The following is a 25,051-nucleotide window of genomic DNA, read 5'->3' as shown; positions in this document are numbered from 1 at the left end:
TGTCATTTCAATGCCATAAACACAACACAAACCGGGACAAAAAGTGTTTTAAAATATATACTGCAACAGAAAACAGATTTTAATATCAAGGAAATTTCATTTTAACTTATTTTTAAGCATAAAATAAAAATAAATTTGTTTGTTTGTTGTGTCAGATGTAATTTTATTTCATCTCCTGAACTTTAAAAACAGTATTCTCACTCGTGGCTACGTCACTCGTGGGAATACTGTTTTTAAAGCCCACTCGATGAAATAAAATTTCATCTAACACACAAACAAACAAACATCCTTTATATTCTCCATATTAATTCTCGTAAATTTTACTTACGAAATTGAAGTGGAATCTTATATTTCAATGAGTGCTGTAATGTATTCATAATTGACAGGTCAATAAAATAAGACTATACAAAATAAGCGATTGGCTGTGTATACAAACAAATATAATATTGTTGTTCCAACATACAATTTAGCGGGATTAAGTATGCGCAAAATCACCACAAAATCCTTTTAAAGGCGACATATGACTCATTATAAAATTTATCTATAAAATAAAAGATACCACCTTTGTTAAGCCTTTTCTCCAGAAACTAACTAAGACATAATAATTACAAAATTGCACGTATTTTAAAATTAAGGCAGTACAAAAATTTAAGAATATAAGCTTGTAATAGGTTTATCATACGTAAAACATTATCAGGATCAAAAACTCCCTTTGTAACCCAAATATCTACGACATTATGGCTCTACCTCAATCTATGAAAGTTGTTTTCTGTCTATTTTCTGTACCTCAGCTTTATATAATTGAGTGTTCAGCAAGCTAGGTATAAAGTATCCAACTTACAAATTTACAAATCCTACTTTTTAAATGGTTACAACAACATTTTATAAAATGCGTCACTTGCTGAAATGTTGAAATTAATAAAGAGCCGTTTTTCAGCACATTGTGACATTTCACATGCATGCTGCATGTAAGTTTCTTGTGTGTTGTTTTGTTTGTATTTGTTGTTTTCTGCCGAAAATAATATCTGCATAATTCATTTTTTAGATTCAATTATAACTGCATTAAGGTATACGATGGATAATCGATAATATTAAAAAGTCGTCTTAAACTAAAAAGTGTATACTTTATCTCATTCTTAACAAAAATACAGAAAACAACAAATGTTTACCATCTTGTTTAAAAATATGTGACGATTTAATTTGAAATTTAAAGTTAAAGTTATAAACAATAACAACAACAATAACAACACCATATTTTCATCGAGTCATTAAATGTCTGAAACGTGAGCTTGCTATACCATGGCAGCTCTCAAAAATTTTAGAATTCAGTCACGGTTATGAGAAAATTCTACAAGAAGATTATCACATCATTTGATATACATTAGAATTCCGGGTACCCTCCAATAAATCTCCAGGATATCTTAAAGTAACAGCAAAGTTATCTATAAAAGTATTACTTGTAATAAATCGAGTAATATTTTTTTGACCATATATAAAAGTCACGTGGGTTGGCTTCATAGTAGAGGTGTTAAGATATAATTGTAATACACCCTTTGTTAGCCATTGAAATAGTATTTTATGTATAAAGGACTTTCAAAAATGGTTATTATTCAGAGCGGGCGCTATGGTGCAGTGGTAATACTGTCTGCCTACAAATCAAGGAGTCGTGAGTTCGATCCCCCGCTACTCCACTGAACGAGACTGACAAAACCAGGACATCGACACAGAATGACGGCAACGATAGATACAAGAGAAGACCTGAACGAAACAGGAAACAAGTACCGAAAGTACAAGACCGTAGACGACGACCGATAACAGAAGGAAGAACGGAGACATGTAAGAACTGACAACAAGCGAGACGAGGACCGATAACAGAAGAACTGACAACAAGCCAACAGAGAACAGAAGAACTGACAACAAGCCAACAGAGACTGGGACCAATAACAGAAGAACAGTGACAGGGACCGATAACAGAAGAACTGAAAACAAGCCAACAGAGATGTCGACCGATAAAAGAAGAACAGAGACAGGGACGGATAACAGAAGAACTGACAATAAGCCAACAGAGACAGGGACCAATAACAGAAGAACATAGACAGGCACCGATAACAGAAGTACTAACAACAAGCGAACAGAGACGAGGACTGATAGCAGAATAACAGAGACATGGACCGATAACAGAAGAACTGACAATAAGCCAACAGAGACAGGGACCATTAACAGTGAACCTGACAACAAGACAACGGAGAAGAGGAATGATAACAGAAAAATACAGACGAGGACCTACAACAGAATAACATAGACAGAAGCACTGACAACAAGAAAACGGAGACCAGGACTGATTACAGAAGAATAGAGACGAGAACAGATAACAGAACATCTGGCAACAAAATAACTCAGACCAGGACCGATTACAGAAGAACTAACAACATGAGATCTGCGACGAGGACCGATAACAGAAGAAGAACATCTGGCAACAAAATAACTCAGACCAGGACCGATTACAGAAGAACTAACAACATGAGATCTGCGACGAGGACCGATAACAGAAGAAGAACATCTGGCAACAAAATAACTCAGACCAGGACCGATCACAGAAGAACTAACAACAAGAGATCTGCGACGAGGACCGATAACAGAAGAATGAAAGTCACGACCAATAACAGAATTACTGACAACAAAAGAACTCAGAACAGGACCGATTACAGAAGAACGAAGATCACGACGAATAACAGAAGAACTAACAGCAGAGAAATGCGATGAGAACCGATAACAGAAGAACGAAGACGACGACCGATAACAGAAAAACGAACTCCAAACCCAAGAGTACTCAGAGAGAGTGACTTTAAAATTTTTTTATTTTTTGCACGGTTTTCCCCCAACCCCCCTCACACATTTTTCGCACGCCCCCGTGCAAAAATAAAGTAAGAATCTATTTTTTAAATAGCCACCCTAAAAGCTTGCATAGAGTGGCCCGATAAAAATAAAAAAATTTAAAAAGAAATTTTTTAGTAAATTTTCTTTAATTTTTACTTTTTTACATTTCTATTACATTGGTTTTTAATTTTTTTTTTACCTAAAATGCTAAAAAATGCTTTTTTGACAAATTCCCAGCTTTTTTTTCTTTAAAAAGTTTTTTTAATATATTTCCCCCATTTTGTTTAAAAGAAATTTGCGGGGTTTTAAATGGTCCCTTTTAAATGGCCCTTTTTTAAAGGGCCCAAAAAATCCCAAATTTTTCAATTTTGGATCCACCTTTAAAACGGAAACAGCAAACCCTTAAAAAAGGTAAAATACACCAAGATATCACTTGTACTACAAAATGCCTCTAGCATCTTATAGGGAGCCAAATTCTCAAAATCAGTTCTGTCTAAAAGACAAAGGTAGAAATATTTACAATAGTTTCACTATGTTCAAGACTTCGAGCAGTGCCTGGTATTATCATCATCCCTGATGATCTGGTTACATTACTTGTTGTATACTTGTAACAGAAAAGGTAATATGATAGACTGAAAGAAAACAATAGGTTGAAATTGGGCAGCCAAAAGTGTTGATACTGGTAAGACTGTACATGTTTGCAATCGATCCTAAATCATTCTGCTGAACTTGTTAAAATGGACTTTTCAAGCTTCCATTTTTGGAACTTTTCATTATCAATCTGAAAATATTAAGGTAGAAATTTAGAAAAGTAAGTCACCTGACCAGACTGCACGGATGTTAAGCCTGATTGGCTCTATACTGGGTAATTTATTTCGGTTCCAGCAGATTTAAGGTGCGGTGTTGTTTACTATTGTCATATTTACACAATATCTTTTTATCAAACATGTCGGGTTGGAAATCCTTGTTTGCTGCCTGTGTGGGTTCAAGTCCCATCAGGGTCAAGTCATCACTGCAGGAATCTGTCGTCACTGGTGCCGGTTATACGGTGTGAATATGATTTACAGAAAATACACTTAGTCTAGTTTGTTTTACGGATAGTGTTGCTCATTTGGGCTATAGATTTGCTTGATTTTGCATCTCATAAGCACAATTAGTGCAAAATTCTTACATTTGATTATCCCCGTGTTTTTGTGTTATTTGTTTAAGAACTTAATTTCAGTTGATAAACATTTTGTTTCTTCGTTGATTAATAAATAAACGCGAATTTCACCATATTTTTTTTCTACATAAGAGGTCGAGTCCCTCTCGAAGTTGATGGGAATCATACGCATTAAAATCTTCATGTATTTCATTTGTTAAAGTAAGTAAATCTGGTGTCATATATTATGCTGAAGAAACCCTACCAATATTTACATTTATCATTTAAAAAAAACGTTTAAAAAGGGCGACAATCAAAGCTAGTGGAGTCCGTTTAATGACTGCAGAGTTGTTTTTCTTGACGTTCAAAGTCGCCTCTGTGCCACCGTACATACCATAGCTTAAAATATGCTATAAAAATCACAAAAACGCATCGGTTTTAGTATGTGGTGGCGTCCGGCAAATCGTGCCGCCGTTTTAACGTCCCGATAAAAAATGTGTTTGGTAATTTTTTATAATAAGATCAATTTGTAAAGAAAACGATTTTTATATGAACTGAGGATTTTCATGGAAAATATATTTAAAGTTTTGCCCTCATTGTTGTGGATTCCAATCAATTCTAGGACATTGGATATTTAATGAGTAAAAGGAGTAACTTCTTGGACGCCTTAATATATCATCAAAATATAACCTCGCCCTTAAAACAATGTTATGTATTTTAAACGAATTTTTCTTTTTTTATTATTCCTGCATTGGAAGCGTAGTCACTTATTCACTTATTAATATCATCATCATCATCATCATCATCATCATCATCATTACCATCATCATCATCATTACCATCATCATCATCATCATTACCATCATCATCATCATTACCATCATCATCATCATCATTATCATCATCATCATCATTACCATCATCATCATCATTACCATCATCATCATCATTATCATCATTACCATTATCATCATCATCATTACCATCATCATCATTACCATCATCGCCATCATCATCATCATCATTACCATCATCATCATCATAATCATCATCATCATCATCATCATCATTACCATCATCATCATCACCATCATCATCATTTCCATCATCATCATCATAATCAACATCATTATCATCATCATCATCAAAACCATCACACCATTTTCATTGCTTACATCATAATCTTCACATTTACCATCATTATCCTTATCGTCATCACGGAAATGAATTTACATGGTGGTTTTAGGTCTCATTTATAAACATTCTTCATTCATTCAATATCACACACTGTTGTAAAACAGGCGATCGTTGATTCGAGATAATGAATAAGTTCAAAACAAGGTATTTGTTATATGGTTGACTTGCAGATGAATGATAGGTAAAGTAAAAACCACAACAATTCTTTTTACATACTTTCATTTTACCATATAATCAAAAATATTTGTATCTTAATAACTCTGTCATTGAAAATAAATTTCTAATTTCTATACATTTCATGAGACATAACATTTTATCGAGACAAACAATTGTAAATAAATATATCTAACAAAACTACATAAATAAATAATATATTTTTTCTAGTAACATAAGCGGGTTCACAGAATTATGTTTATATACATACATCAAAACGAAAAAGGAACAGTGAATGTCTTATATGATCAATTAATAGTTGTTGTGTTAGCACTTCGGATTTAATCACATGTACATACGAAGTGATATATAAATTCCATATAATTCCATATATATACAAAAGTCAACATATGTAAATAAACTGCAAAGTACGGAAGTATATATTCCAATACAACGAAATATCACAGGCAGTGTCAGTCATTATGTACATGACATATACATGTTGATAAATAACGAAAGTATAAAATCAAAGCACATTATGATGATATATAACATCCTTTTTTCAGCTTCAAAGACTGAAAATAGTTATAACATTTTTCTCCTTAATTCATAAAAGAAAATTCGCGAGAAGTTTCACTGCAACTGGAAGAAGTTACAACAAATTCCTTAAACGACTTTGAACAATTTAGCACATGTGTCTCAAATGCTGCAATGCAATTTCGATTAGGCCTATAATGTGATGGTTTCATTAAACAAATACGAGGATCTGGTCAATTGACATATAGGTTTTATTTAAATAGAGCTTTAATTATCTTTTCCTTTAAGACAGATCGGTTTCACTAGCATCATTTTACTTTTCATAGAAATAGGTTATGAAATCTTATCAAATATCAGTTCTTCAAAACTCTAAATTTCGTTCATCTCTTATTTAATGCCAAATTCATAAACATAAATTGCTTTTTAGTCCATGTCCGAATCTTCGTCATCCGTTTTACCGACAGAGAGCTGGTACTTCATCTGGGCACGTTTAAAAATGTCCATTTCATCATCGTCATCATCATCGTCATCAGTAATGTTAGAATCAAGTAATGATCGGTCCTCAGTTCTCCCTACTTTCGGGCTTGGTTGCCTGAGATATTTCTCAACCAAGTCTTTCCATTGGTTGGCACCTGCGGGTTTAGGAGTGATCACTCTTTCTGTAGTGTACTCATTCACATCTTCAGATCTTTCCACAGTTCGAGACGGGGATCTAGCAGTGATTTTCCATTTACCATCCTGTTTATTTATATCAGGAAATCTAGACTTTGATTTCTTTCTCTCACTGGATCTTGATCTTTTTCTACCGCCTTTAGATGCTTTTCGACCACCGGATGTTGACCTTCGCCTCCTGCCATTCGAGCCTCTTTCCTTTGATCCAGAGCGGCGTGATGGTCTTTTTCCGTCATGTCCCATCTTTTCATATTCATCCATATTCATTTTGATATCACCTGTTCCATTCATACTTTGTTTACGTTGAGGTGTCCGTGATCGCGACCGCCTACCAGCTGGTGTCTTTTTCGTCTTGGATGACTCTTTCTTGTGTATTTCTCCCCCGTGTTTTGGATTTTCTTTTACATCTTTACTTTCCGGTGAATGATTAGAAGATGGTTTATTTCGTGATCGTGCGTCGTTATTTGAACGATTTGAATTATCGTCACTACGTCTTCTGTCAGTTATATCAGGCTTGTGCACTTGTTTATTTTTAGATACTGAAGTTTTGTGTGTATCAATAACGTTCTCAGTGACATCTTCTGATACATTCACTGATTTAGTAACAACTTTTTTAGGAGAAGAATTGTCATTATTTGTTTGCTTACTATCTGTAGACACATTGTCATTCCTTTGAATATTGTTAGTTACTGTTTTAACAGTCACATCACCATTCAATACAGATGTCTTTTCAGAAATACTTGTTTTCCTATCTGTGGTTTTGTTTTGTCTATTTACATCTTTCTCAATGTTGTTTGCAGGTTGGCGTTGCTTTTCAATTGCAGGCGAAACGCGCCCATTATTTGTTGCTATGCCAACGACACTTGTTCTTCCGCTGACATGTTTTTGATTCTGAGTGGAAATAATAGAATTTCGACGACTTCCTTCTTTGAATCCATTCAATGGCTGTGGCTGTAAAGAAGAAATAGAATTACGACGACTGTCAAGCCTAACATTTTGTTTTGAGCCTGGAATAGAAGTTTTTTGTTGAGTATTTGAAGAACTGCCATTTACTGTTTCCGTAACAGTTTCAGTTACAAAAACCGTCTCAGTGCGAACATTGGTTTTGTCATCATTTTCTTTCTTTCCCTGTGATTTGATTTCATTTATTGGATTAAGACTTACTCTTGAGGGAGCTCGTGAGGGGGGCTTTATTGGTTTAATCTCAGTTGTAAATAAACTTGACCTCGAGTGGGCCCTTGGCGGACGACGTTGTTCATCCGACGTAGACTGTTCCTGTTTATTTCTAAAACTAATGCGCGATGGTGTCCGACTTGCAGGTTTTTCAAGGCTCTTGGGAGAATGTCCATTTTGTAATTTTATATCCGTGTGATTAGAGAGGCGACTAGGTGCATCTTTTTGTGAATTCCTATTATCTATGTGGTCACGAGCGGTTTCAATTGCCATTTGAGTTTCCATATTGTCCAGGAACACATTTCCTTCTTTAATTTTCCATTCTTTCTTTTCATCTGTATCGTTTGTGTCCGCTGTCGTGGTTTCTGTTTTTACTGTAGAAACCTGAGTTGTTGTTACAGTTGTTGTCGTTTTGACTGGACTAGCATCTGTCGTAAATGGCTTATCTGCGGTTTTAACTATTGTAGGTTCCTTCTCTGGACTTTTGTCTCTTGATTGTTTCTCGTTTGGCTCAGGTTTGCTTGAAACTTCCACATTTTGTAATTCAGATTGTGGTTTCTTTAATTTATCGTTCTTATTTAAAAAGTTACTGTCTTTCAATAAATCAGCTTTCATTGAAGTGAAGTTACTAGCTTTATATCTATTAACCGGAGCCTCTGATTTTCGTCTTTGGTTTAAAAGATCTTTCATAGTTCGTGGAATTGGTTTGGAGCGTGTTGACTGGGAAGCCTGTGAAGTTTTTGACTGGGATGATTTGTACGATTTGTCATCTCGAATATGTCTGCCGTTTCGTGAACGACTGTGTTGAGGTCTTTCAGCTCGGCTCCGTCGTGCCGGTGGCTGCGATTTTCTTGGCGTGACTTCCAAGTCCGTGTCATCATCTAGGAGTAAACCGTAAAATCTACTTTAGTTAGGAATCAAAACAAAATAAAATATGATGAAGATCGACATAATTGCACGAACACTTCTATAGTTGAAAAACTCTTTATGAATACAAATGTCAAAACATAAGATCCGTGTGTTTTATAATAAGTATTTCTTTCACATGTATATTTTCTAATCATAAGAATATTTTGACCTTTATGAGTTCCTGAAATATAAAACTTTAAACTTCAATCTTTCAAGCCGGGGATATGCCAATTTAATTTCTCTTTTAATGAATATAATTATATCAGTCGCATTTGAATAAGAACATAAAGACACGGTGTTGTGTATTGACGATTTACCTGATTGGTCTAGAATGCGTCTTGCCTCTTCCATAAGATCCTGTACATTTTGTCTCTTCTTAGTTGGCTTACCTGAAAATGTTGAAATAAATCTGTATGGTATATCCAAAAGAACTAATTATGATTTGAAGTAGAAAATGACTACAAAAGTGTCGTTAAACATTTGAAATTGACCAGTACTTTTATATAACTTATTTATATCCTGATGTAAAAATATATATATATTATATATATCTAGAGTCAAAATTTTACTATATCAATACATGAAATATCTAGTTTATATTTTATTGTACAAATGTACTAAATGTATATTTTACTAGTTTTTACCCCTAAAATATTTATGTATGTATATAAAAAATGCGCTTGATCTAGAATTAAAAATAAAATATTATTAAAAAGAAATATGAAGAGCTTGTATAGTGCCACCAATCTATGGTACTGTTACCGGCTACTTTTCTTACTAGAAGGCAATCATGGCCCTTGGTCGCCCGTCTGAGATACATTGTTAAAAAAATATGCCAAAAAGATGCATACAAGATGAGTATTTATTTAACTATGTGACTCTAAAAAGGTTGACGACAACAAAATTTAATTAAATATCCTAGCTTTAGGCAGTGTATATTTTCTGGGGAGAAGATTTACATATATTTTAACAAACATAACCCCGGGCGAAACATATTTTGACTTTGACTCAGAGTAGCATTGCTGTTACTCTTGTTGTCGCCTACGTTTTCGCCTATGGTTTATCAACTAATAGTGACTACGGTCAAATTTTATAATAGCTTAAATGCTTATAGATTTATGTTGATTCATTATGAACTACAAGGCATACCCGACACAAGAAAGTGTGTGCATTTTTATTTGTATATTAGGAGCAGATTTTTTTGTTTTACAATAAAGATTTAATTCATTTTTCCAAATTATTTTATCTCCTGTGACTGACATAGGTATCACACAAGAAGCATGTGTAAAACATTTTTTGAGGGACATGTGGCATTCTCAAGATTGGTCAAAATTCCCCTTGTCAAGTTGTGATTTGGGAGATGAAGGAAATAAACCATTCCCCCAATGACAAAAACGACAAACGACGCATCATTCATCACAAAAAAGTTCCCCTCCCATGTGAGCTAAAACGATTCATAGGATAAAAAGGGGAAAGAAGTATTAAAGGTAGATAATAAGAAAGAATAACTATTTTTTTAAACTTTGTCAGAAGTTCTCTCCCTTGAATTGTAATCTCCACTAAACTGTGTGACAATTATTTTACCCTGAAGCAATTTAGAAATTGCTCCCTAATTAACTATAAAGAAGTAAAATGTTAGTACGCCATCAAGTTTATCGTTTAAATATTGGTCAGCTAATACTAGAATTAATATTACTCTCGAGTCATTTATAAATCAATACATACTAATAATCTCAAGTTTAGTAAAACTCCAAAAACACAAAGCAGAAAGATAAAACAATCAACTCAACTTGATAGATTTTGAACTTTAAAAAAATGTATCTACACGATGCTTAAAGATCCTGCAACACAATTTTTATGGTTTTAAATCATAAATATGATGCTCAAATTGAGATTGATCAATATTGTAGGTTCCAAAAATCATTATTTATAAAGATATTGCCGAATGTAATTTCATGTAAATAAAGGGAAGTAATAAAAAAATTATTTTCTATAAAGTTTAAGACAAATTTTACAATAAGAAATGAATGCATATGTTTTAATGATTACATATAATATGCACAAATATTTGCAGTACATATTTTACAAATTCTTCGATGTTTGAAAATTTGCATAATTATGAACATATATATAATTTCACTTAATGTCGTTTACCACTTTGAGATCTGTAATAGGTCAATTAATTATGTTTTTCACTCGATCAAGTTTAATAAGGATGAATATGGAAATATTTTCTATTGTAATCTTATGGTGGCACTTAGGTGACAAGTGTGCGTTTTATATATCTCGTGCGCACGAGATACTATGTCGTGGCCACGAGTAACTTAGTCGTGCACACAAATTAATTAAGTGGTGCGCACGAAATTATTTTCTAATCAATATACTTGCAGTATTCCAAATTAATTCTAATAGATTTACTTTGGTAAATTGGCTAATTAAATCAGTCTAGTAAATCGACAGTTTTATTAAAAACACTAATTGCTTAGTGTTTAATTAGTAAGCATAAACTACATTAAATTGGTCGACCAACTAAGTTGACCAACTTTATTTTGTATGTATTAATGCTTAGTAAGAAATACTAACCGATACCTAAAATTCCATAAAAACGTCAGTTAAATTATTCAAACAGGCCAGTAAAAATTAGCGGTTAGTTCAAATGTAAGCTCCACCAAGATCTAGCTAGAGTTAAGGTAAATCTCGATAACATAAGAGTCTTCTTGTTCTTATTTCATGGCTATTATTGTTAATGTATTAATACAAGTCACAAAATCTTCTTTAATAGCATCACATCGACATAAAAGCAAAGTAACATATAAAAACGTTTGCCTCAATAGTACGTGGTATTTAGGCATTTTATCTTGATATTTCTATGTTATCCTGTACCACACAAAATATCTTATTAAGAAGGCCATCTTTCCATTTCGATAGAAACTATTTTTGATTCTGATGGAAATTTTCAAAATACAAAAATGTAAATGAGCCGCGTCACGACAAAACCAACGAAATGGGTTTGCGACCAGCATGGATCCAGACCAGCCTGCGCATCCGCGCAGTCTGATCAGGATCCATGCTGTTCGCTATCAGTTTCACTACTTGCTATAGGGTTTGTAAGCGAACAGCATGGATCCTGATCAGACTGCGCGAATGCGCAGGCTGGTCTGGGTCCATGCTGGTCGCAAACCCATTACGTTGGTTTTGTCGTGACGCGGCTCAAACAATAATTGAAAAACGAAGAGTACAGACTATGATCAAACGCTCCGGACATGCCGGTTGAATCAGATCTTGGTCTGCACTGGTCGCTAAGGTATATCGACATGCTAAGTGTTAATAGCTCTACTCACATAACCAAAGTCCAAAGAGAGGCACAATAAGAAAGAAAATATGAAAATATTAGTCAAACAAACCTGGCGTAGTAACCTCCATATCTGATATATATATATAATTAAATAATTATATAATAAATATATATTGCTTACTTTTCTAGAAAAAACAAAATGACGTGTGTTTGTTATATTACGTAATAAAATACCATACAATATAAATTTCTTTTAATACATAATGATAATAATAACAATAGCATGCGTTGTTTTTTGTATAGCGCCTTGTTGAACCCTAATTTAAAAAATGTCCGGTTCAATACAGCTTTATGTGACTGCAATAAAGCGCAGACTGGCTTGGTCATTTACTGTTGGCAAAGTGTAATCACTTCCGCTTGCAGCAGGTTACAGGTTAAATTGCCAAAAAAAAGGGTTTTAAAAAGTTCATTGAATAACTTGACTCTTTTTCATATTTAAAAGCGAGAACTGATATTCAAAATGAATAAAGGACAATACGATAATATTTACCGTTCTCATCTTCGGTGTCTAGATACACAGTGTCGAAACCTTCAAACTTCAAAGGTTTACCCCCTACTTTTGGAACTGGACCAGCGTTGTATTTAAATATGGTTGCGTATTTCTTTTGATTAGTTTTTTGCATGCGTCTTGGGGTAACAACAAATCGGGCTTTCTTTGAATTCGCTTTTTGAACAGCGTAAGGGTTCCTACTACGGCCATCATGAAGGTGATTTGGTAACCCATATTCCTCTCGATTACTAAGTTCTGCTTCAACAACTTTTGACGTCACGTATTGCGTCATAAACCGTCTCCATGCATCGTCCTCGAATTTACGTCTTACGCGTCTCAGCTGCTCTCTTTGTCTATATTTGGCTTCTAACTGTCTTCGTTCACGTTCCGCGAGCATCTCGTAACGATGCTGCATATCTTCAATTTGAATTTGGGCAAGTTTTTCGTAGAATTGTTTTTCACGAGCGTCTCGTGGCGAACTGTCATACACTTTATTGATATGTCTATAAACCTTTCCTTGCAACTGACTTAACATAAAACTTTTTCTTTTCGCCGGCGGAACGGTAGTTACTTTTTTATACACACTGTATCTCTTTGATTTTGGACGTTTTCCGGACTTTAATCGCCCAGATTGCCAGTTTACGGTGTCAATGCCTGTATATGCATGGTGAATCATCTTTTGCTCTGTGACCTTTGGATGAAAGGTCAGTTCTCTAATTTGGTCAGGTTTCATGTGTAATGTTTCCTGAAAATAATTTATCTTTTCTTCGTCCGTCATATCTTTAAAGTCTTTATGGTGCTTAATTTGGTTATGACTAAATTCATATTCATGCATGAACGGTTCGCCGTCATCATCACCACTTTGATTCATTCTACGGACATATTTTGGATCAACTATAGTTACTTCACGACGCTTTTTGTCACTATTTGCTATTGAGGAATTTTGAGAGAACTCGACAGTGGTTCTTGACTTTACGGGGCCTGAAGGCTGACTACTTTGGGTGTTTTTTGTTTTAATTGTAACCCAAGATTTATCAGTTTTGGAACTTTTTTCTGACGGAACTCGAGGAGAATTTTCAACAACGTTCTGACCGCCCAAGGCTTTTTGAGTCTCTGATGCATAGTAATTAAAATTCGGATCATTCTTGGACGCTCCGGTGACTGATGGCTTTGCGTCATTGGCCGGCTTCGGACTCGGGTATGCCGGTCCATGATCATCCGCCGGTAGTTTATGTTTTCCGTCTCTGAAAAAAAGCATCATTTATATAAGCTTTCGAGTTTATATTGAGTATGTGCCTTATTTCAGTGACACTTATATGCTCTTTTATAAATCATTTATCAATATACATAAACACTGGCACGAATAGCCTTAACAAATCCTATGTCGTAAATCGATATCAATATTTTTTAATTTCCGAAAAAAGAAAGACTTTATTTAAAATATTCGGAATGTTATGGTAACTTTTGGTTCGAAATGAAAACATACAAAACAAGTGTAAAAAGGTTACCTTATTGACCAAATAGACAAAAAAATACAATAAACTCGCATGACAATAATTGTGTGGAAGTCACAAAAAAAATCACAATATGTTTCCCCAAACAATGGAATTTTTTGATAAATGAAACAATTAATGAATCTACCAAGTATAATTAAAAATAATGAATTAAGTATTTGCATCACTCATTACTCTAAAATAAAAAGCTACTCAAAGTTAATCACTTGTCAGAGTTACGAGTAAATATGTCACGGACCGATTGTCACGGTAACACGTGTCTGAAATACTCGACCATCAATGTCACGTTAACTACTGTGATACATGTGCTGTTGTCACAGAAACGAATAATGTGTCACAAAGAAGGATATAAAAATGTACGGAAAAAGAAGGAATATTAACGTTAAGACTGATTCACGAATAATAAATACATTATATGGGATTATATAGTAGTCGGTCAAGTGTGGTAAATGTTATTGACTTATTCCGGAATTATGAATAGTTATGAATGATCGATATTTTGCTTTCCATTTTCCGATCGATTTCGTGATTAAAATTTATCGGCCAATTGCGTGATTACAATTTGTCGATCGATTTCGTCATAACAAATTGTTGATAATTTCGTGATTTTGTGGGACATATTCGGTCATTTGTGTTACTATTGTAACATATTCCATCCGTGATATTATGGCGGTACAGCATCGGACGACTTTCATTAATTTTACTCATCATTTCTAGCTCTACAAAATTGTTTGACGAAAATAGAAGTGTGAAATCTTACTTTAATTTTGTTGGACTTCCTTCAGAACGATTCTGACTTGTTGGTACTGTGTTCTTAGTACTCCTGCAAAATAATGAATCTTTATGAAATTGTGAATATGATAAGACTGCCTCGGAAATAAAATAAAATAAATTCATTGTATTGGTGAACCTTCTCGGAAAGTTGTGGCTATATTTTTATATATTATGAAGAACCGATATTTCCAGCATATATGCTAAAGTATCAATTTTTTATAAATAATTTTTAATTCAATGATCAAGATCTCTTTAAAATTGTAGACACGTTCCATATTATACAATCGTGTCGCCGATAATTCCTACTGGATAACGATTTAAATAATAATATGAGTTGTTTCCCTTTACATAAAGTTAAGTTGAAAATATTTAAATGCATGAAAAGATGCTCATATTTTTCGTTGTCTACATGTAAAAGGATATGCCCTTCATACATACAGTACACTCTCTACAGCGTGACCTTCTATAGAGCAAAATATTCTTTCATAAATACAGTTTTATTTTAAGACATCACAATAAATTAATAAACACTGTAGAGCAAGACCTCTCTCAGAAGCAACCGAAATCTTTATTATCTAAATGGCGTTGCTCTACTGTTGTACTATATATAAGCTTAATAAAAAAATTCATTTTACATGGACTTCAGAATATACCGGCAATAATTGATAAATGCATAACATTTACAGCATTTATTTCAGTTCAGTTGAAGAAATACTTTTAGTGGCATGCCTCCAGACGAACGAAAATATTTCAAGAAAATCAAACTTCATGAAAAAATAACTTTTAAGAAAAGTAAAGCTATTCAAGATTCAAATTATAATTTACATGTTATGTTCGATTAATACTAGTAACTGATTTTGCAGTAATTGTGTACCATATTTCTACTGCGTTACTAACGCAGTTAGGTGTATTTTTACATATTTGGACTTCTTTTTTGTAGTTTAAGTGGATTGTAAGTGCTGCTTATAATGTGTAAATTATATTTTCTTTGTTTCTTTCACAATATTTTATCATAAAATTCATTTTCAAAATTTTTCATGAAATTAAGCATGAATCTGGCGTGCTGCTTTAAAGATGTGAAGATCTGGCTTTAATATATGAGCCGCGTCACGACAAAACCAACATAGTGCGTTTGCGACCAGCATTGATCCAGACTAGCCTGTGCATCTGCACAGTCTGATAAGGATCCATGCTGTTCGCTTACCAACCCTATTACAAGTAGAGAAACTGAAAGCGAACAGCATGGATCCTGGTCAGACTGCGCGGATGCGCAGGCTGGTCTTGATCCATGCTGGTCGCAAACCCATTACTGACCTGACAGTATCTTCATCTTTGGTCGTACGTCCGGCAACACCTGAAAATCGAACACTCATTGATTCAATCTCTTCTTCAATTTTAATAACATCATTAAATATTTCCATCGACATATTGGACATCCGGCCAGCACTCATCGTATGGTGTAATCCTCCGAACGGTTTTCTAAATCTGACTTTATTTACGTTATATCCAACCCTTCTACCGGAATCGGTGCCGTGCTTGTTACTTTTATCCATTTTAATTAGTAAAATAGTATTTTTATCAAGTTTTTTTTTCACTTAGTAAACTAACAACTTGATTAGCGTTTTAAAGCGTCCGAATTAAAAAGTGGCGCTGATACACTGTGGAAATAATTCTTTTAATCAAGTAGTCAAATTAAAAATTTCATATACGTTTTACAAATAAGGAATAATCACTATTCACTGTTAAGCCACTATATATTTCTTCTACAACATCTTTTTATCCAAGTTTCGTTATCCTCAATTAATTAAGTAAATAAACAAACAAACTAATTTACGGGAATGTTGTATTTGAGAAAAGCCGAAAAAATCATGTTATATCCAAATGTGTACAAAATGATTTTGATTCCAGTTCACAACAGTTACTGTTATTTCGATAGAGCTTCGAATAATGTGCACAAATGATAATAAAATTGTTTACTCTAGTATTTTTTAATATTTCAAAATGATATCAAACATCCGAATCAGTCATGCGAACGACGTGTTTATTATTTATAACGCGCGACATCTATAAAACCAAAGTAAAGTTAATCGTTCATCTTAAAATAACTCCTTTGTCAACTAGGATCAAATTAGTTCATTTAAATTTAAAATAATTTAGAGGTATCTGTAAACTGATTATCATTTACACTGCTATTAATCTATAACACACAATATAATGTAAATAAACAAAAAATTGTTTGCTAAAATATTCGAAAACAAGTTAAAACTAAACTTAGAGAACTGCGTTGTATTTATAGAAATTTGAGCTCCGCTATGTGACAAAAATACGTTTTACATACTATTATTGAACTATTATCATCGGAAGACCATGGTTACAGTATAAAAGAAAATTACACTTACTGGATAATTAAAATTACTAAATAATGAATATACATTGAAGAATAAAAAGGAAGGACACTTTTAAAATATCAATTATAGAGATAAAGTGTGTTTTTGCAATTACCCCAGTTCGGCTCCACTGACTGTCAGTTAAGAAAAACATGAACAGACGCTCAATGAAAAGAGAGGGACATTCCATTAGAAAGTATCTGTTTGTGTTTGTTTGTTGTTTGTTTAAATGATTGATGTATTGATTGATTGATTGATGTATTGATTGATTGATGTATTGATTGATCGATGTATTGATTGATGTATTGATCGATTGATGTATTGATTGATTGATGTATTGATTGATTGATTGACTGACTGACTGACTTGGCTGACTGACTTGGCTGACTGACGGACGGACTGGCGGACTGAATGACGGACGGACTAGCGGACTGACTGACGGACGGACTGACTGGCGGACTGACTGGCGGACTGACAGACTGACGGACTGACTGGCGGACTGACTGGCGAACTGACAGACTGACGGACTGACTGGCGGACTGACAGACTGACGGACAGACTGTCGGACTGACTGGCGGACTGACAGACTGACGGACTGACTGGCGGACTGACTGACTGACTTCAAGTCACATCGACACTGTTAAAGTCATACGGTGACTTTCCATGCTTCACTGGCGGAGGATGACCTCAGGTACCCTTCAGGTTTTCCCGTGCATTATTTCAGGCATGAGCGGGAACCTGAGTAAAACCATCCACTATCTGTGAGCTAGACAGATAACTTCCTCACATGAAAATATCAAAAGTCCCTATCGGATTTCGAAACCACAGTGGTGAGGGACAAATGATTTGAAATCTGCGATCTTAAAGTGGATTGGTCTACAATGCATGCACACATTTTTCATAAGAACGACACATATTTATATAGAACAATAGAAAAATATTATTTGGATATTCTTTTGAAATCTTGAAAAAGAAATAAAGATATGTTTTAAGTGGTTAAATTTGAACATTTATATGACGAATAATAAAAGTTTGTTCTAGAACAAATTTATCAACTGCTATATAAAGATATTTATGTCATATCGGATCACAACTTACCATCAACATCTATAAATAATTATTTCGTTGTGGTTTAAGGTATGGTGCTCATATCAAAATAACTATATATATATGAGCCGCGTCACGACAAAACCAACATAGTGCGTTTGCGACCAGCATGGATCCAGACCAGCCTGCGCATCCACGCAGTCTAATCAGGATCCATGCTGTTCGCTTACCAACCCTATAACAAGTAGAGAAACTGATAGCGAACAGCATGGATCCGGATCAGACTGCGCTAGTCGCAAACCCATTATTTTGGTTTTGTTGTGACGCGGCTCAAATGTTATTATAGATACTCTATTACGGACTAATTCACTTTACTACTCGGTCACGGAGGTACTCATTAAAAAGTGTGAGGTTTAAAACGTATGAAGATGAAGTATATGCTTAATGAAGTACCATTCGCCCTATATGGTACAAAAAGCAACTTTCGTTGTCGAGTACGAATTCTGGACATGTCACCAGTCATGCCCTTAAATAGTTAATTTTGAAGAATAAATTGGTGATAATTTACCGTCGTTCAATTTCCACGGAGTAATAGTTTGAGCAAAAAGTATGCCACTGTACGGCGGCCAATGAGAACCTTAATGTACAATAACCTGAGACAATATGAGAAGGAAGTAGACTTGAAAAGGGCTGTTATCCCAGCAAAGGATCTGCCTTTCAAGTCGTCATTCTGTAAGATTACTTAATAATCTTATAACAAAACAGAAGTATCTAAATTCATTACCTGTTACTTTTGTCTCCGAACGACGAGTATCCTTCTGTTTTTCAATGTCTGTCTTCACCGCAGATTCCGCCGGTTTATTTTCTGGCACTACTTTTCTCGGACTGATAATAGGGTCCTTAGGTTTTGTTGGCGACACTGTTGGTTCCGTTGATTTTGCCGGCGAAACGGATGTCGTATTAGATTTACTGGTACCAGGCTGGGAAGGGTTTGATGCGCTTGCTTTACTATCATTTGGTACCAGAGTGTTTATTTTCGGCATTGGTCCGTCCATTTTACCCTGGTCTTTAGATGGAGCTGAGATCACTGGACGCTCTTCAGTTTCTGAAACTGCAACATTGCAAAAAAATTCAATCATTAATCTTGTTTTAAACTATCAATGGGACTGTCTACGAGTACATATATAAACTTGACATGCTAGAGTTTGAGATAATACTGTGAATTCACTTAATTTCTTGGGTTTGAGATTTCGTGACTTGGATTCAAAAGGCATTTTTTTTTGTTTCTTAAATTCTTGTCTATGTTTGAAAAAATGTAAAATGCAAATAAAGAAATGCTTACAGCGGCCGAAATGAAATTTCTTTCGACCTAAAAGGTCAACCGACGAAAACTACAAAAATGAGTGACCAGTGGAAAAAAAGCCTATACGGCTATATCACATTCTTTTGTATATAAATCTACAAAAAGTCTTTTTTCATCATATTTTACATTTAACCAAATCAACCCCATAAAAATAAAGAAGGAAGTTAAACAAAAGCTATTATCACTAGAATAATATAACTAAATAGCTCCTTTGGTCCAGTTCTTTTACTTTGGGCTCATTTACTTAATTGAATTTCATATTAGTAACGAAATCTAATAACAGAGTTGGTGATATAACGAAGACTAGACCTATTAATGTAAAGCCCCCTTTTACTATCTTAATAGTTTTAAAATGTTGATAAATGAATAAACCGTACTTAGAATACTAAATTTTTACACTGACGCCTTCTGAATTATAAAGTAAATCAAAATTATATGAGCCGCGTCACGACAAAACCAAAATAATGGGGATCCGCGCAGTCTGATCAGGATCCATGCTATTCGCTTACAAACCCTATTACAAGTAGAGAAACTGATAGCGAACAGCATGGGTCCTGATCAAACCCATTATGTTGGTTTTGTCATGACGCGGCTCATATATACTGGTATTCTAGCATTTTTATCTGAAATCTGAAAATATTTCCATGGGGGGGGGGGGGGAATAGAAAAAGAATATTTTGATATCAGTGACTGGTTATGTGAAAATGAACAATTAGAACAATTCTAAAATGAGGAATTAGAGCCCAAAACCTCCTCTAAATACAAAAATGTGACAACTTTACTTTCATATAAATAAACCCGTATCCAGTCAAATTGTATCATAATGTGCAAAGATACTTCACCACTTGGCACAAATGTTCACTAAGACAAAAGACACATTTTAGGCATGGGACCTATTTCATATTATGCCAAGATGATTGCCTCCTCCGTAGATTTTGAAATTTGGAAACTGAATAAGTATTTACACAAAATATGCTTGCAAAACAAGCTTCGAAGGTTTACAAATATAAAGTGCATAATCGAATAAGTAGATATTTGTGAGTCTATACACCTATATTTGAAGTCTATGATTTAATATTCAATTTAGTACTCTTTAACCCTTAACCTGCTGAAACAGAAGGGTATAATCCTCGGCCACTAATATAAAGACCGGCTAGCTTGCAGAGTATGTCAGTTGGCTCACCGACTTGATGTCCCCAAATTCTATAAATGGAAACTCCCCCCCCCCCCCCGAAAAAAAAGAAAGCTGGAAAAGTCCATTTGTGAATTTCAGAAGGGTAAGGCGCAGTGATTTTGAATACGTTAACTGACATTTGATTTCAAACACGTGCGTGTATCTTTAAACCATTTCTTTATTTCCCTGTCTATAAGTCACTTAAAGTCTCTATTAAAGTTCTTCCTGGTAGATTTAACGTTAAGAAAGAATGAAATTATTTTCTGTTTATTCAAATCATTTTCTATTGAATATTTGCCCTTCTTTATTCTTGTAATTATTTTTTGTATTTCGTAAAACTATTTGCGCTCGTCAACGCGCTATTTACATTTTATCAAGTGCTATTTATACCTTACAATTTCCCCCTATGAATTATTGACTTTGTGTAGAAAATTAAAGTATAATTACATTTCTTGTCGATCACAGAAGATATAATGATAAAGAACACGGTTATTTTTGTGACAAATTTAAAGAAGTTTAATCTATATTTTAAAGTGTATACATATCACGTTAAGGTCGTCAAAAGTCAGAAATGCGGTAACAATAATAAAGTCAGCGCTGAATAGAAAGACTCCGTGGTATAGTAAATTACATATTATTAAACAGAAGTACAAAAGCGAAGAATGAAAGTCTTTGACTCGTGCTGAAATAATCTTTAACAATTTATTAAATTTTCAAAGTTATATAATGAATTCAGTTCCTAATACATGTGTAATTATAAGCAGTGTTGAACTGCAATTTTAACATATATACGGGATTCGTTACACGAATTAAAAGTCCGCGCGAATTCTTAACATTGATACTAATATGTATGAAAACGTTAGAAATTGCGGCTGAAAACTGTTCGTATTCCCTTTGGTTATAACCACTTTCTTTTTTAATCATATGATTTTTTGTTCTGCCAACTTAATCCCCCACCCCCTTCATGCTAATGTTAACAATTTATAATCACATTATGCGCGTCAAAGTAAAAGTCCTTGAGTTAGAAACACCGTTTTATCTTTGCAGTTAATACCCAAAAAAATCTAAGTTTGAACTGCACATGTTGCCATTTATTTAGTGGATCTGCTTTGTCACAGTTTTATGAAGTACTGTTGGGGACATTTCAAATTCATGAATCCCTTGAAATCGTGAATATGTGAAGTTGAAATCGTAAATTCGTGAAGTTGAAATCACGAGTTCACGAACTTTATTCGTGAAGTTGAAATCGTAAATTCGTGAAGTTGAAATCACGAGTTCATGAACTGAATTCGTGAAGTTGAATTCGTAAATTTGTGAAGTTGAAATCGTGAGTTCGTGAAGTTAAAATAGTGAATTTACGAAGATGATTTTGGGAATTTACGAAGATGATTTTGGGATTTCACGAAGTTGAAAAACTGGTTTTTCGTATATAAAACATTGAATGAACAGTACATCTGTCTAGCTGTTTGTAAAATTTTCCATGCAACATAAAGATATTGACCAGTTACAGACAGACGGACGGGCGAACGGACATGAAAATAACGAGCGCATCATTGATGGTCTTTTATTAAACAGGTGCTAAAATAAACAGATATAAAAAGATTGCATGTTTAAGGACATCATGACGTATTGTGACCTTATACCATAGTGGCCCCTTACACCGTATAATTTTTTTATAAACTTACACTGAGAAGAGAAACATCTTCATGAATTTTGTATCAGAGTTGAAAGATTATAAGATTGACATTATATTGAATGGTGATTAATATAGCTTATTATTATCAGTGACCTTTGATCCAAACATTAGTCAATATAATGATTCATTCTGTGTAATACCACAGGGATCTATATATCATAGCAAAACAAACAAATAAACAAACAAGCAGACAAAAAGACCCCCTACAGACCTTCCTCAGTTACTTGTATATCTGAGTTGCCTTGACTGCGGTTAGAAATAATTTTAACTTTCATTCGATGATTTAGAGCTATTTCCATGTTTTTCTATTTATTGATTGACATGGGAATTAATCGTCTTGATTCGTGAGTGTGTGTCAGGGGGCGGGGCCGGTGGCACAGAACGGCTTTTCTTTTAAAAAAAAGTGTGACACATTTATATGTATGTATGTACGCAATTTGTACGCATTTTCTTCTCGCGCGTATGTCTGTACAGCCCTACTTCAAGGTTTCATTCTCATATCGTGGCTGTTTATCCATTCAGTTATATTAAGGTACATTTCACTTTAGAGCAAATACTTTTACATATCTATTTGTAAGCCGGGTTTAACTGTGACAGACCAGTAGAATTTAGTAGTAAATTCCACATACTTAACTTTAATACAGAAAGAAAACTACACCCGTGTTATAATCCAAATACCAATAAAAAATAATGAAATGCCAGTGTCTAATGCAGGTATTCTAAAAATGTCTTAAAATTACCTCTTTTTCTCCGCCTTCCTGTAAAAATTGTCACGGCCTAAATTAGAATTGTAATGCAAAATTTACATGTGGGAACGAGATAGCTATGTCGCGGGAACGAGATAGCTATGTCGCGGGAACAAGATATTATCTCGTTCCTACGACACAGCAAGCTCGTTCCTTTTAAAACGGGACGGATGTTGTTTCAAATAACATGCTACTGTGAATTTAAATTATATCACGTGAATGAAATTCCGTGGTTTTTGTCAAAAATACACATTATGTGGACTACGCTTAATACATACATTTGTGGAATGACCTGTGCACGAAAAATACGAAAATGATTGTCCTGGGAATAAAAATGATTTTGTTGTACTCTTTTTCATGATACAATTAAATTAATACTTTCAATATAGTTGTATTGTTTTAGCCCTTAGTTCGATTTGTAATGAAACCTTAGAGCTTTCTTATCACCCCTCCAGTCTGCTTCCTGCAAATGACAGGTGCTGATACAAAATGAGAGCGCAATGGTTGTTACAAAGTATATCTTGAGTCCACGATCACTGGTTTGAGAGACAACTACCTTAACAACTAGGTCATCTTTCCTCATATGCATTTGAAAATGAATATTCCTAAAAGGACATTTGAGAAAAGGATGTAAACAGGTACAAATATTCTTACCGTGAGATTCTTTCTTCGAAGGAAGTGACTGGAGTCGTCTCCCTTTATCTGCTGCTTTTGGTCGGCCATCTTGTTTATCTTGGTTCATGAACTGTGCATGTTTGGCACGCGCTGTGTCCGTCTGAAACTTCCCTCGACGAGGGTCAATTGGTTGACCTCTGAGGACCTTATCATTGTCTATTGACCTGAAAATACATGTATACTGCAAACTGTATAAATGTACAATAATAGAGAATGACGACATTGTTTTCTAGTTTTGTTGGAAATATTTTACATATGCATGTTCTATATTACTGAGACAACTTGCTATGTACAATGTTTGTTTTAAGTTTTCGACCATTCATAAAGATACAAATTATACTAGTTGACCTGTATATTCATAACAGACTTGAATTCTAAATATCGCATAATTCCAGCATAATATAGATTAAACCCGAAAAATACTACAAATCAAAATTTCTCACATTCTGCAAAATATCACTATAATTTTATCCCTAAAACCATTTTTAACCCATATTTTGTACTTTACATTTATCATTTACTATTTCTACAGTCGGCAGTATAAATCCAAAGTCAATTTGAAAGTGAAAAATGATGCGTTTTTATTGCTTTAATGAAGTGTAAATCCTAAAGCGGACTTCTATAGCAAAAATGCAAACTATTGAGATCGTCAAAACTCACAAATGCACTGGTATTCGAGCAACAATCAACTTCTTTCGTCGTATTCCCAAGAAAGACATGTCTTTCAATTATACTAATTTACATAACACTACTGTGACCGTTTGAACAATGTATTAGAAACATCCATTTCTTTTCAGTTTAATTAAAGAATCAAATAGTAAATTATTAAATACTGTTTTCGACACCATCATAACAAGGTCAAGTTCTACAAAAAGCATATCAAGTTGAATAATGTATTTGTTTAAGCTCTTTCAAATCGTTTAAATTAACTGTCAGATAAAATCGAATATTTCAAAGTTTTGGCATCGGAATTATTATTTAGTTATAATTATGATAATATTGATGCCACGCAATCATGAAAAGAACCCCGACAGGTTTGAACCACCATTTGTAATGACATTATATTATAATGCACACACCGTTTATTTATCTATAGTGAAAATAAAATCAATCAGTTAAAAACTGTTGATTTCTTAACAGTATGAATTCTTTTCGAAACTATTAAAAGCAC

The 25,051-nt window shown here is 34.0% G+C and overlaps 1 protein-coding gene across 2 annotated transcripts; it reads right to left on the bottom strand.

The window, feature by feature from the left end:
• Window positions 1-5,570: 5,570 nt before the first annotated feature.
• Window positions 5,571-24,044, bottom strand: LOC132728934 (microtubule-associated protein futsch-like; the record flags this gene model as incomplete). Of its 2 annotated transcripts, XM_060714659.1 has the most annotated exon segments (8): window positions 5,571-8,631; window positions 8,977-9,048; window positions 12,064-12,084; window positions 12,505-13,748; window positions 14,779-14,841; window positions 16,107-16,146; window positions 19,011-19,337; window positions 23,860-24,044. In XM_060714659.1, coding segments are annotated over 8 exon segments (4,255 nt in total), but the record flags the coding sequence as incomplete, so codon positions are not given.
• Window positions 24,045-25,051: the final 1,007 nt, after the last annotated feature.

This window comes from Ruditapes philippinarum, unplaced genomic scaffold (genome assembly GCF_026571515.1).
Source record: "Ruditapes philippinarum isolate M1 unplaced genomic scaffold, ASM2657151v2 ctg4715_1_1_1_1, whole genome shotgun sequence".
NCBI classification, from domain to species: domain Eukaryota; kingdom Metazoa; phylum Mollusca; class Bivalvia; order Venerida; family Veneridae; genus Ruditapes; species Ruditapes philippinarum.
This window is presented reverse-complemented; position numbering and strand designations above follow the sequence as displayed.